Source organism: Mytilus galloprovincialis, chromosome 7 (assembly GCF_965363235.1).
Source record: "Mytilus galloprovincialis chromosome 7, xbMytGall1.hap1.1, whole genome shotgun sequence".
Taxonomy (NCBI): Eukaryota; Metazoa; Mollusca; class Bivalvia; order Mytilida; family Mytilidae; genus Mytilus; species Mytilus galloprovincialis.
The window spans coordinates 29365362-29378364 of record NC_134844.1 but is presented as its reverse complement, the minus strand read 5'-3'; the positions used below and the strand labels follow the sequence as shown (position 1 = coordinate 29378364).

The following is a 13003-nucleotide window of genomic DNA, read 5'->3' as shown; positions in this document are numbered from 1 at the left end:
CAGCAGGAATAAATTAACAAGTGGTATATAAAGCGCTTATATTATTGATAAAGCTATAAAAAAAAAGAGTGGGAACTAATGTCATGCTATAATATGCAAATTTCCAACTTTTCTATTGTTTTTCAGAAACTGCGTCTGATTTTTAGGGTGATAAATTTTGAAGCAATATCATTATGTTTTAATATTTTTTTCTTCATTCTGCAAAGGAATTCTGTACATAAAGTGTTTGTAGGAATTACACACAATAAGTAAAATATTTAGTAATTTTTGTTTCAAATGAAAGCTTCGTACATGACATCTCTAAATAACCCATGTTGAAATTCTAATTACAGTGTCCTTTTGGTCTATTGTGGAGTGTTGTCTCATTGACAATCATACCACATCTTCTTTTTTCATATTTTGAATAAGAGAGAAAATATACGAAACTATAAAAGGAGGGCACATTCACCTGTTTTGTACCAACTGAAGACAAAATATCCATGTATGCTAAACTGTATAGAATTTAACATTGAAACGAAAAGGGCTTTGCAATAGTGGTTTTATTCATTGAAAAGTATGCTTATTTATTTGAATGCCAATTGGTCGTATTTGTTTTTAGTAATCTTGTTACACTAGTTTATTATGTAACAATTTTGTTGGTTTCATATTACGATATAACGTGGTATTTCAGCCTTATTTTTGTCATACAGCATGCATACACTTAAGACTTAACATGAAGTTTAAGTTTTTGCATTAATCCAGACTGAAAACATGAAGTCACATAGTGATTAGTTGTGGGTTTTTTATTTGCAATGTGTGCTTGTTTTATTTATTGTATCACTTACCTTCCAGGATATGTATATTTTTATTCTTGAATATATTATATTCTTGTAACATACATCATATGTTTATAATTGTTGATAATGTTATTTATCCTGAGCAAGAACTGAATTTCTATGAGGATAGGCATACACTGTTTGTTTGGCAGTCCATTAAAATAAAAGTTCGTGAACCTTTTTCAAGTCAGGAATGTTTCCATTTTTGCTAAAATTGTAAAAATATAGATTTTTGGTTAAATTCATTCTTTTTCGTTTTCATGATTTACTGGTCAATGTGTATAAATCAATTATTGTGTTTACTATTCAACTTGTACCATTATATAATTGTAAAGAAAAACATATTGCGTTTTGTGAATTTCAAGACTTCCTGTACTTTGGGAGATCGACTTCACTTTAGGTCAAATGTCTGTCAGTTTTGTGGATTTGAAAGACAAACTAACTCATGCACTTTCGACTTATGTCAATTTGATTGATAGAATTTGCTGTTTTTCAATTGAAGGATATTGATTTTGCTTTCTGCTTTATAAATTTCCTGTTTACAAAACTTTGAATTTTTCAAAAAACTAGGGATGTCCCTGTCCCAAGCATAGATTACCTTAGCCGTATTTGGCACCATTTTTTGAAATTTTTGATCCTCAATTCTCTTCAACTTTGTACTCGTTTGACTTTATAACTATTTTGATATGTGCGTCACTGATGAGTCTTATGTAGACGAAACGCGCGTCTGGCGGACTAAATTATAATCCTGGTTCCTTTGATAAATATTAAGAGGTTTGGCCAGTTTCACTGATATTTTTAAACTCCAGGGATACAAGATTAAAATAAATCATAACACTAAGTGGAATTTCATATTACAGCAGATTATCATTTATAATATACAATAGAAACAATTTAGTCTGCGTCATATTTTGTCTTACATCTAGAAATTGACAATGAGGATCGGTACAAAACTTTACGACAAAAGAGATGATTTCAGTTTTCCAATTGTGAGCTTTTCATTTCTATGTATCAACATTCCAGCAGCGCCTGCATACGGAGCATATATCTCAATTGATACGATATTACCGAGCTTGTATTTCCTATCATGATTTCCTTAGTAGAGGGTTGCTGCACAAAAGGAAGCTATTAAACCAAGAGATCTAAATGGTGAAGTTGAAATCATCCCTTCGTAAATTTTACGGACGCCATCACGAGATGGTTGACCGTTATGGAATATCCGTATCACATATGATATTGGATATATTCATTATGTAATGACTATAATCCTGTTCCCTATCAATCAATGTGACCTAAAGACTATTTACCGGATTTGTAATAACATGATCGAAACGACGGGTGCCAGATGTGGAACAATAGTTGCTTACCCTTCCGGAGCACCTGATATAATCACCAGTTTTTGGTGGAGTTCGTGTTGCTTAGTCTTTAGTTTTCTATGTTTTGTCTTGTGTACTATATTTTTCTGTCCTTTTCGCTTTTAGCCATGGCGTTCTCAGTTAATTTTCGATCTATCAGTTTGAATGTCCATCTGGTATCATCCGCCCCTCTTTTGCATACAAAATACTAAAAATGTACTTCAAACAATGATAATATATCCGCGTGATTAACTTGTACCACTTGCAAAATGTGTCTTTCATTCCATTCTGTACGCTATAGACCGAAGATTAACCACGCATAAGAACTATAGTTCAAGAGATTTTTAGAATTTAAAAAAACTAACAAGCATTCACGTGCAATACCTATACATGCATTATATATCTCACAGTTCGTATGCGCTACTAGGGTTTTCTAAAACGATTTCCCTGATAGCGAGTTGTTGCTTAATTTTTTTTTATAAAATTTGAATAAAATTTGAATTTGACGGACAATTGTAAACTTTTGATTGGTCTCTTTCCGTTTCTTGCAATGGAGCAGGTTTTTTTTTTAATTCTAGTTTTGAATGAGTTTTTTTTTTAAATTGTTCGCCTTTCGTTTAAATCATTGTAGACAAACACATAAACAATAAAAAATCCTTATTTAATAAAAAAAGAAAAAAAAAATGAAGCTATGTTTTCATTTTCCTTAGAACTTAGATGAATTTGGCTATTTGTAAGTCCTTTTTAGGTTCGTATATAGCCCTTTAACTGTTTTGGCTGTTATATATCATTGGCTTACGAACACACGGCTTTGAGTGAGATTTATTGAGTGTTGTTTACATTTTGTTCATTATAATTATCTAAAACTAAGATTTTCCCATTCTGAATAAAAGTGTTACATATGATTTTAATATTCCATGTAGCTTTCATAACGTATATACTGACTGCGTTATTATATACGTTTCTGTGGCGACAAGTAGACTAATAGCTTATCTTTTTTAAACAGATATACTTTAAAGCTGATTCGTTACTTTATTTGTGAATATACAATTTCAGCTTATATAATCACAATAGTAGAAAGCACAAAAACTATTATTTTAATTAACCACTTGGAACACTAACATGTTCATAGGGAAGTGTTCTGATGACTTCAAATACTGACAGTTAATTCCTGCTATTCGACCATTAAAAAAAAATAATAATTACTATTATTTTATTTTTTTGGGCTCGATGTTGATGAGGTTGAATTATGGAGTGCCGTGATTGGAAGAACAATAAATACTTCCTCTTATTTAAAGGTCGTATGTTTAGTTAAACAAAATCATTTATATGTTGATATACAGAGAATAGATTGTACCAGTGCGTATTTTTGTTTATTGAAAAGTATTATACTGAACAAAATGTTCACATATCAATAAAAAAAAATGTGGTATGAATGATTATGATACAACTCTCCATCCAGGTCACAATGAATACCATGTTAATAATTATAGGTCAAAGTGCGGCATTCAACACGGTGCCTCGGCTCACACCGAAAAGCGAAATATAAAGGACCAAAAATGACAAGTGTCAAACACTTCAAACAGCAAAACCAACAGTCTAGTCTAAATAAGAACACATATGGATCACACCAACAAACGACAACCACTCAACAGCAGGATCCTGACTAAGGACAGGTGAACAAAATGCATCGGGTTTTAACGCTTAAACAGACGCCAACCTTTATCCTAACCTCAGACAGCAGTTAAACATTACCCCATAAAAAGACACAATATAAACATGATAAAATATTAACTTAAATGGCTTAACTCGATCAAAAAGACATTAAAACACAAACAAGTAAACATACACTGAACCAATCAGTTTTGATCTATGACACAATAGAAAAACAAAATTAAAACGGAGGTTCCTATATGATATATACACGCATGTAGGAGTGATACATGTACATCAACCGTTTGTTTTCTAAATCTTAAACCTATCTAACAGTTTATCTTTTATAAAACATTCTACTAACACACACACACACACACACAAATACAAACATTTAACATTAATATATATTGTTTTGAGTATCATGCAACTGCGACACGTCCAAATATGTTTTGATAGATCATTCTCATCTTAGCAAATATGCAAAATAATGTATGGCTACGCCTCAATCAAGTCAAGTCAAACAACTTTGAACACATTTACGAAGACTTTGAAATTTCTTTGGGTGTTCAAAAGTAAAATAACAATAAAATACCGAACTCAAGTCTGTAATCACATGGCTAAATCAAAAGCTCAAGCACATTAAACGAATGGATAACGACGATGGATAACAACAGTCTATTCCTGACTTGGTGCATAATGAGAGTTTAATGCTAAAGACAATTGAGTAGTTTTCTTCAAGACAATTTACTTAGGCATGGGGCCCCAGTAGATGAGTTGTCTAGGTATTTGAACTACTGTTATCATTTGCATGTCACGCTGAAGTTGCGAGTTCGAATCTCACACGTAGCAGCTTTGTTCGACTCTTTTTTTAATTTACTAGATTATTTTTTTTAGCGGAGGTCTTTGGTGGCCTTTAGTTCTCTCTAGGCACTACGTCTTCCTACATCCACAAAGCTGACCGCCACGAATTATCACAATAGTGCTGAAAGAGGCGTTAAACACCAATTAATCAATCAATCTAAAAATCAAAAATTTACTGCTTTAAAAAAATTGATAAATGCCAAATATCATTTATCTGATTCCTTTAATGGCTTTGGATTATGAATACATTTGTAAAATAATACTACATTGTATTCAATTTATGTAGTGCTTAATTAAGCTGCACAATATTATGCAATGAAATTTCCTGTACAACAAATTAACTTGCAACAATATTTACTTTTTTGTAGGAAGTAAAGAAGGAATGTGCATTTATAAAACGCAGTAATAGCAGGAACAAATTATTATTAAAAATTTATATATGCAGTCATAAGGTTTTTTATATTTCTCTTTACGTTATTGATTGATGTTCAATCAATGACAAGGAAATAATGAAGTAAAAGTAAAAGTATTGTATCACAATCTTAATATCACGTGTAGTCACAACTCATATTCCATATTTTCAAAGAGTTGACATTTAAATACATATGTGTTTAAGAGGGAAGTATTTGAATTGGAGATTGAAGTAAAGTTCTGGTATTTCTATATGATAACCCCGTCACTTAATCTTCACCAAAATCAACGTTGAGAAATCTAATTAATACGATTTATATTGAATAGCCATGATACGGTTGTTATATTTACTATTTCTTACATTCGGAACACTTTGTTGTTCAGTTTCAACAATTGCAATGTATACATTATTTAAACCGTGCGAGTTCTATCAGAGATGTCAGTGTAAAAGAGACCAGGGATCATCTCTTTACTCTGCAGATTGTTCAGAACTCAATATGACACAAATATGGAAGTTTCCGAATACAATTGTGAAACTTACACTGCGAATGAATAGATTGGAGCTGATTAACGATGGTATCTTTTTTGATAACAGACTTTTGCGATCGTTGGATCTTTCTTTCAATAGAATAAACACACTTTCGCCATCATCTTTTATCGGGTTAGAACAGTTAAAAGAACTCGACCTCCAATATAACAACCTGAGTGAGATTAGTTTTACACATCAATGGAGCGTCAAGTTACAAAACTTGGTCTCTCTAAATTTGAAAGGAAATTTTTATGATGAATATCAACCAGACATATCATCTTTGGTTCGATTGGAAATTTTGGAAATGGATTTTGTGTTTAAAAAAACAACTATTCTGAATAGACAGTTCGGTGATCTCAAAAGGCTAAAGCTTCTGGATTTTTCTGGATTGACAGGACATTGTTCAGCGCCATTTTTAACACCACATACATTCCAAAATGTACCGCACGTTCGAAATATTAGTTTAGCTAAGTGCAAAATTAGATCCTTGCAGAGAGGAGCTTTTAATATGATGAAAAATATTACCTTCCTTGATTTATCAGAAAATACATGCCTAAAATTTCAGGTGTTAGAAAACGTAACAGCCGACCTTCAGTTTTCCGCAATCAAAATTTTAAAAGTCAACAAAATCCATAAAGTTTTCGACATGAATACATATTTGCAGACCACCCATATAATGCATCTGCATAACACATCAATCCAAGAGCTTCATATGGACAGTAACCGTCTTCAGCAAGTAGAACGTGGTGCTATGAAGTTTTTCCCCAGGACATTGATCTTTTTATCAGTAAAAGACAACATGTTTTCCCTAGGACATTACATGTACGACTTACTTTGGTTGTCATTAGAAACTGTAGATGCATCCGGCATGTTTTCATTTCACATGGAAGATCAAAACGCTGAAAAATGCAATTTAGATCTTGTGTGTACTTGGCACACTGATGAAAGCTATAATGTTTTTCATGATTCGAAATCTAAACAAATGTTTTTTGAACAGGATAAATTTGGTAGGATGATCATACCCATACCTTACAATCTTAAGACATTAATTTTAAGGTCTAGTGGATCAAAATATAACATAACGGAAATAGACTTATCAGAAAATACGTTAGAAAGTGTTGACCTGAGTGACAATATTTTGACACGTTGGATTGGCCCCTTAAGAAATGTAACGAATTTGAGATACCTAGATCTATCTTCAAATATGTGCTCGAACGTGTCAACATTTTTCTTCAGTCCAGACTTCAACATGTTGAAAAAGCTGTCATTAAGAAATAATCTACTAGGACTGGCTTTACCATCTGATAGTCATGGAAACACATTCCAACACTTGCTTAATTTAATGACACTTGATTTATCTCAAAACAGAATATCAAAATTACCTAAACTGATATTTAAGTCTCAAAGAAAAATGGAATTTCTGGACCTTAGTGACAATTTTATCGAAAATATTGACTTTCAATTATCACATTTGATAAAGCTGTCATACTTAGATTTAAGAAATAACTTTATAACATTTCTCGATAGCCATACTATTGTCGAGATTAATTCTCTAGTTGACAAGGGGAACAACCTGTCTATATATATGTTTGAGAACAAACTGGTATGCACATGCAATTCCAAAAGTTTTATAGATTGGATGGAAAGTACAAGTGTACATATTGTTGATAAAAATCATTACTTCTGTCAATTATCAACAGGAAAACGTGTTCTCATGGAAAATATTCCCGAACTCTACAAAAAATTGGAAAAAGATTGTACATCTTATGAAGTTCTTACTTATGGACTAGTTGTAACAATTCTACTTTTCATAATAGTTATGATCATGGGTATTTGCTACCGATTTCGATGGAAGCTAAGGTATTTGTATTATATGGTGAAAATAAGATCTCGAAGTAAAATACCACAAATCGACAAAGATACAAATGAATATATGTATGACGCCTTCGTGTCTTATGCAGACGAAGATCAATCATTTGTTCACACACAGTTACTTCAAACACTGGAAAAAGAAAATGATATTCGCCTATGCTTACATAAGAGAAACTTTTTACCCGGAAATGATATAGCAACTAACATTACTTCCGCTATTCACAATAGTCGAAAAACTGTTGTCATTATGACTTACCATTACCTGACATCGTACTGGTGTATGTTTGAGTTTAATATGGCGAGAATGGAGAGTATTTACGAACGCAATAACGAAAATGTACTTTTCCTTGTGGTCTTTGAGCAAATATCTGCTCGTGATTTTCCTTTGCAAATCTTGGAGGTTGTTCAATCCCAATCGTACATAGAATTCCCAAACGACGAGCAAGGGGATGTAGTATTTTGGCAACAGCTTATTACGGCATTAGAATAACATAGTACCGAAACATTTCAAAATATTGCAAAAAAGTGAAAAAGCGTAAGATCCTCCACCTTCTTTCGGAGAGAAACAGGTACAGAAAATTATCTTACACCTAAATTCCACGCATAGACTAACGCGAACAGAGTAGAACATTTATTTTACATTTGTCAGTGACAGAAATATTTAATTAAAATTTGAACAGTTTGTTGATACTGAAAATATTTTGTAAATAATAAAAAAAAAAAACAATCATTTGATTTGATTTGTTGTAGTTGTGAATTGTGACCATTGGGATTAACCCTAATAGTTTTGGTTGCCAATCTTAAGACCATCGTTAATGCAAAAAAAAAATCTTTAATATATGCTCCTATTAGTTTGTTTATAAGCTTCCACAGTTCTTCAAACATAGTTCTTAAAATTACTTTATTATATTTCTTGTACATGTTTAATCACTACCAACAAAAAACAATAGTGTCGTTCGGTATCAAAAGAGGGATTTGTGAAACCTGGGGCCGGTAACAAGAAGCATTATTATGTCTTACTAACGCCTAAAGGGCGTCTTAAGATTTAATTTTGTTATAATAAAACACCCATGCAACCACGCATCCCATATTGCATGATAAGACCCGACACTACTAATTTCGTTTTTCGGCAGTTAAGCTTGGGATGATCATTTTAAGATGCGTTATTTGAATATAATCAAATATGAAAATTATTCATGTTTATATTGATATATTTGTATTTTAATTCTTCTTCAATAGATCAAGTTATTATGACAGATCTGCCATCATCAGGGTCCAACTGTCAATTTTATGATATCTACTAAGCATATCTGCAATAGTTGCGTATAGCAAACATAAAAGTATCGGAGATATGCTTAGTATATCAAAGTTAAAGACTTTAACATTAAATTGACAGTTGGACCCCTGATAATGGCAGATCTGTCATAATAACTAGATCTATTGAAGAAGAATTCAAATATAAATATATCAATTTAACATGAATAATTTCTATATTTGATTATATACAAATAATGCATCTTAAAATGACCATCCCAAGCTTAACTGCCGAAACACGAAATTAGTAGTGTCGGGTCCTATCATGCAATATGGGATGCGTGGTTGCATGGGTGTTTTATTATAACAAAATGCAACTTAAGGGGGAAATAAGACCAATCTACGAACAACTTGAGGGAGCTTTGATTTACACTCTTTGAATGATCTTAGAATTGTCTTATCTTCCCCTTAATTTAATACTTACGACCTCTCGTAATAAAAATTTTTTGTTACCGGCCCAATGGCTTGTACGAATGTTTTATTAAACGTGTTGTTCTGCTCATTGCGAGCGTCAAATCTATTACTTCTAGAGGCGACATACATTGTGAATTGTCAAATGTCAGTTTTATAACGAATTTTTATTCAAATAGGACTTTCATTAATTAGATGTAAGCTTATTATATGTGAGTGGCGTAAGCCCTTAAAATATGAGACGATTACATTCAATTTACATGGCAGATTGAATACATATTTTATATTTACTGTTCTTCGTAAAAGATCACTAAGTTTTGCTAAAATAGGAAACATGTCATTATCTTATATTTAACAAATGCAGTAACACATTTAGCAGATTTTTGTGGTTATAAATAGGAATGCAATCTAAATTGCTTCTACTTTTTTTGTCATCAAATATGAATCGTTGTACATGTACTATCATGTCTTTTTCCTGTTTGTTTGCTAACATGTCCTGGTAAATGATAACACTTCTATCTAAGTATTAGATACATCTAGTACTACATAAAAGTCCAATGCGGTGTATCTTATATACTCTCAGATATTAATATCAATGCAGAATGATAGTTTTAAATATTTAGTAGGGGTCTGTCAACGATTTACCATATGTTGTTGATAAGCATGATATATGCAGGATATTGAAATTCATTTAACAACATTGTTTTTTATAATCACTTAACTGTGCAAACATCTGTAAATAATACAGAGGACATGGTTTGTAGTAAAATATCAGTAGAATCCTAATTTTATGAAAAAGAACCATTTCCTTTTCAATTTTACATGACAACCATGGATTGTTCGTGCCGTAAATTCGCACAAGGTAATTAAATAAGTAAGGAAGTATACGGGTATTTTATAGGAAAAACTTATTTTTCTAATACTACCCCCATAGATAAAAAACAAAGAAAAGCACAGCTCACTGAGTGATAAATTTTACGTCCTGCTGATAATTATGGAGAAAGATCAATAAGGAAACGGATGTTTGGACGAGTTTTCACTTTTAAAACATTTAATCTTGTGAAACTTAGTAATATCTATAACAATAGTCTCCATACATGTACTTTAAATCTACAAAAGCGTCATTTGTATGTTTCAACAATCAATACTGATAAGAATGCCAGAAAAATAATAAAAATTAATAACAATATTTTGACACCCAAATACCGGTATAACACTAAACTTATTAAACATCTGCATTTTCCGCATTCCTCTTTTTTTTTGGGGGGGGGGGGGGGGGGGAGATTAAAGAAAATGCTGAAAGTTCAAGCATGTTCACTCAATTAACATTCAGAAAATTAAGTACACGGAACACGTTTTAGTATTTATTGCTCTAATATGGCGTCAGTTAATTTTGTTTTTATTTGATGTTGCTGATGAGAATAGATTCCGCAAATGGTGAAGACTATTTTCATTTTGTTGGGGTGGCGGGGTATTAACATGTAACGTGCGGTTGGCCTTGTACAATGGTTCTTGTACAGTTCCTGTTAATATGCAGCGTTAACATTAACGACCTATTGGGAAGTTCGTGACTGTAATATTTTAATGGCGTGATTTGGATTTTAATATTTGAGTAGCTGCGTTGCGAATCCACAAACGTTTAATTAATTAAATAAAAGATATTGAATGCAACACATGCTCCATTCATTCCACTTTTCAAGACTTGCTCAGCTTAGTAAGTTAACAACTTTTATTCTCCAGGAAGATGTACGCAATGTATAAATAACCAAAAAAAATCCTTTTTATACTATTGTTGAAATAATAAAACCAAGAAAAGGTGTTTTATATTTTAAGTCAATCAGTATATATTTTTGATATTTTCTGATGTTTCGTATTAAAAAGGAAAATCACAAAAATACTGAACTCCGAGGAAACTTTAAAAAGGAAAATCCCTAATCAAATGGCAATATCAAAAGCTCAAACACATTAAACGAATGGAGGACAACTCTCATATTCCTGACTTGTTACAGGCATTTTCTTATGTAGAAAATGGTGGAATAAACCTGGTTTTATAGCTAGCTAAACCACCCCCTTGTATAACAGTCGCATCAAATTTCATTAGTGTGACTACGATGTGTGAACAAAACAAACAGACAGAAAGGTGAAAATGTCAAAAATAGGGATACAGAAGTCAACATTGTGTTATAATCTTGTTTACTATAAAAACAAATAAATATGTAACAAAGAATCACAAAATGGCATATAAACAAATCACATTAGCAAAATGCTATTTGTAAAAGTTTGACGCCTTATTGTTCATACGTGTGACCAATTTCAAATTTGTAAAAATATTTATCAGACAATTTATGTCTTATGAACATCTGTAGTATGTGTGTTGGTAGACTTGGTATGCTCATTGATTTTCAAATCCAAGTGACCAACACTGTAGCCTTATCATATATTCTGTTTTGCTTTAAACCAATTGTTGACAAATGTTAACAAACCATTAGGATTGACAAAAGAAGCTCCCTTTCGATTTCGTCGATTTTCAATTTTGTGATTCTAGAGTTATGACACTTAAGTCATTAAAATTTCAAATTATTAAACATCTTCTACTACTAGTACTCTCTTTAGTCTCTTTAAACAATGGTGTTGTCATTCATGAGTTGGATGACCGTTTGGTATATTTCGCCTCTCTTTTGCTGTGATACTTTTTCCTGAAATTTAATCATAGGTCTGGAATATCTCAATACTAGCTCCCTTTCAATATTCACGATATTTACTTTTGCCATTCTTGATAGTCGAGCGAATATATCCATAAAAATAATCGACATATCACCCAATAACTCTAAAATGCTTGTACTGATTACTTCAAATCTTTAAATGTCACAGAAAAGAGGTGATTGATACAAATAAACAATCAAACTCAGATGTGGAAAACAGTCGGACAACGCAATGGCACAAAACTAAAATAGATCAAAGGACACTGTGAAATTTAACTGCCGAATGTAAATATATTTGTTTCCATATTGGTCCATTGCTTCAATATGCATTGACCGATTCACATCAAGCTTTACACAACAGTTGAATTTGGTAAAGATGAATAATTTTATTTAATTTTTAATTTTGTGTATTAGTTAACATTGTTCTTATAATTGTTGAATGCATGATTGCTTTAATTGTGAACTTTTTCGATTTTGTCGTTTAAGCGTTTATTGATTTTTCTACAGTTATTTTTACACCGCAGTGTTTACTAACATCTGATATTGAACTAAATATTAGTTGAGTAGCAACTGCAACACACAGATGAAGATCGTAATAATCTATAATGTAAGGATAAGTATCAACTTTGAACTAACAAAAACAACTTCGTACAAATACGCTGATTTATCTATCAAAATAATAAGTTCTATTATAGATGATAACAATAAAGGAGAGACAGATATCTTTTATATCTTTTATTCCATTATTAAATACACTTGCAGGATTGCATTTACACAAGAAAGAAGTTCTAACGAATTTTAAAAAGATGACACATATGAAAAGCAAGGGGAAATTGTACATGTAATATGATCATGAATAGCTGTGAATGTTAGGGGACAATGGTACATATATTTTAGATGTCTATCTTCCAACGTTACACAATTTACACGGAAGCATATAGATATATGTTTTTTATTTCAACACAAAGCGTCTTATGAAATTGTATTCATAAACTTAGAAAACTTAACGACTGACCACGTTGAATATACTCGTGTTAAAGATTAAACATTTGGAAGGTACAGTTGTTATTTGTAACA

The 13003-nt window shown here is 31.7% G+C and overlaps 1 protein-coding gene across 1 annotated transcript; it reads left to right on the top strand.

Annotated features, from left to right (window-relative positions):
* The first annotated feature begins 5246 nt into the window (after positions 1-5246).
* On the top strand, positions 5247-8207 carry LOC143082722 (toll-like receptor 4). Its single transcript, XM_076258552.1, has one exon. It carries the CDS (start codon positions 5428-5430, stop codon positions 7987-7989), a length of 2562 nt encoding a protein of 853 aa, XP_076114667.1. The 5' UTR covers positions 5247-5427; the 3' UTR covers positions 7990-8207.
* The last annotated feature ends 4796 nt before the right edge of the window (positions 8208-13003 follow it).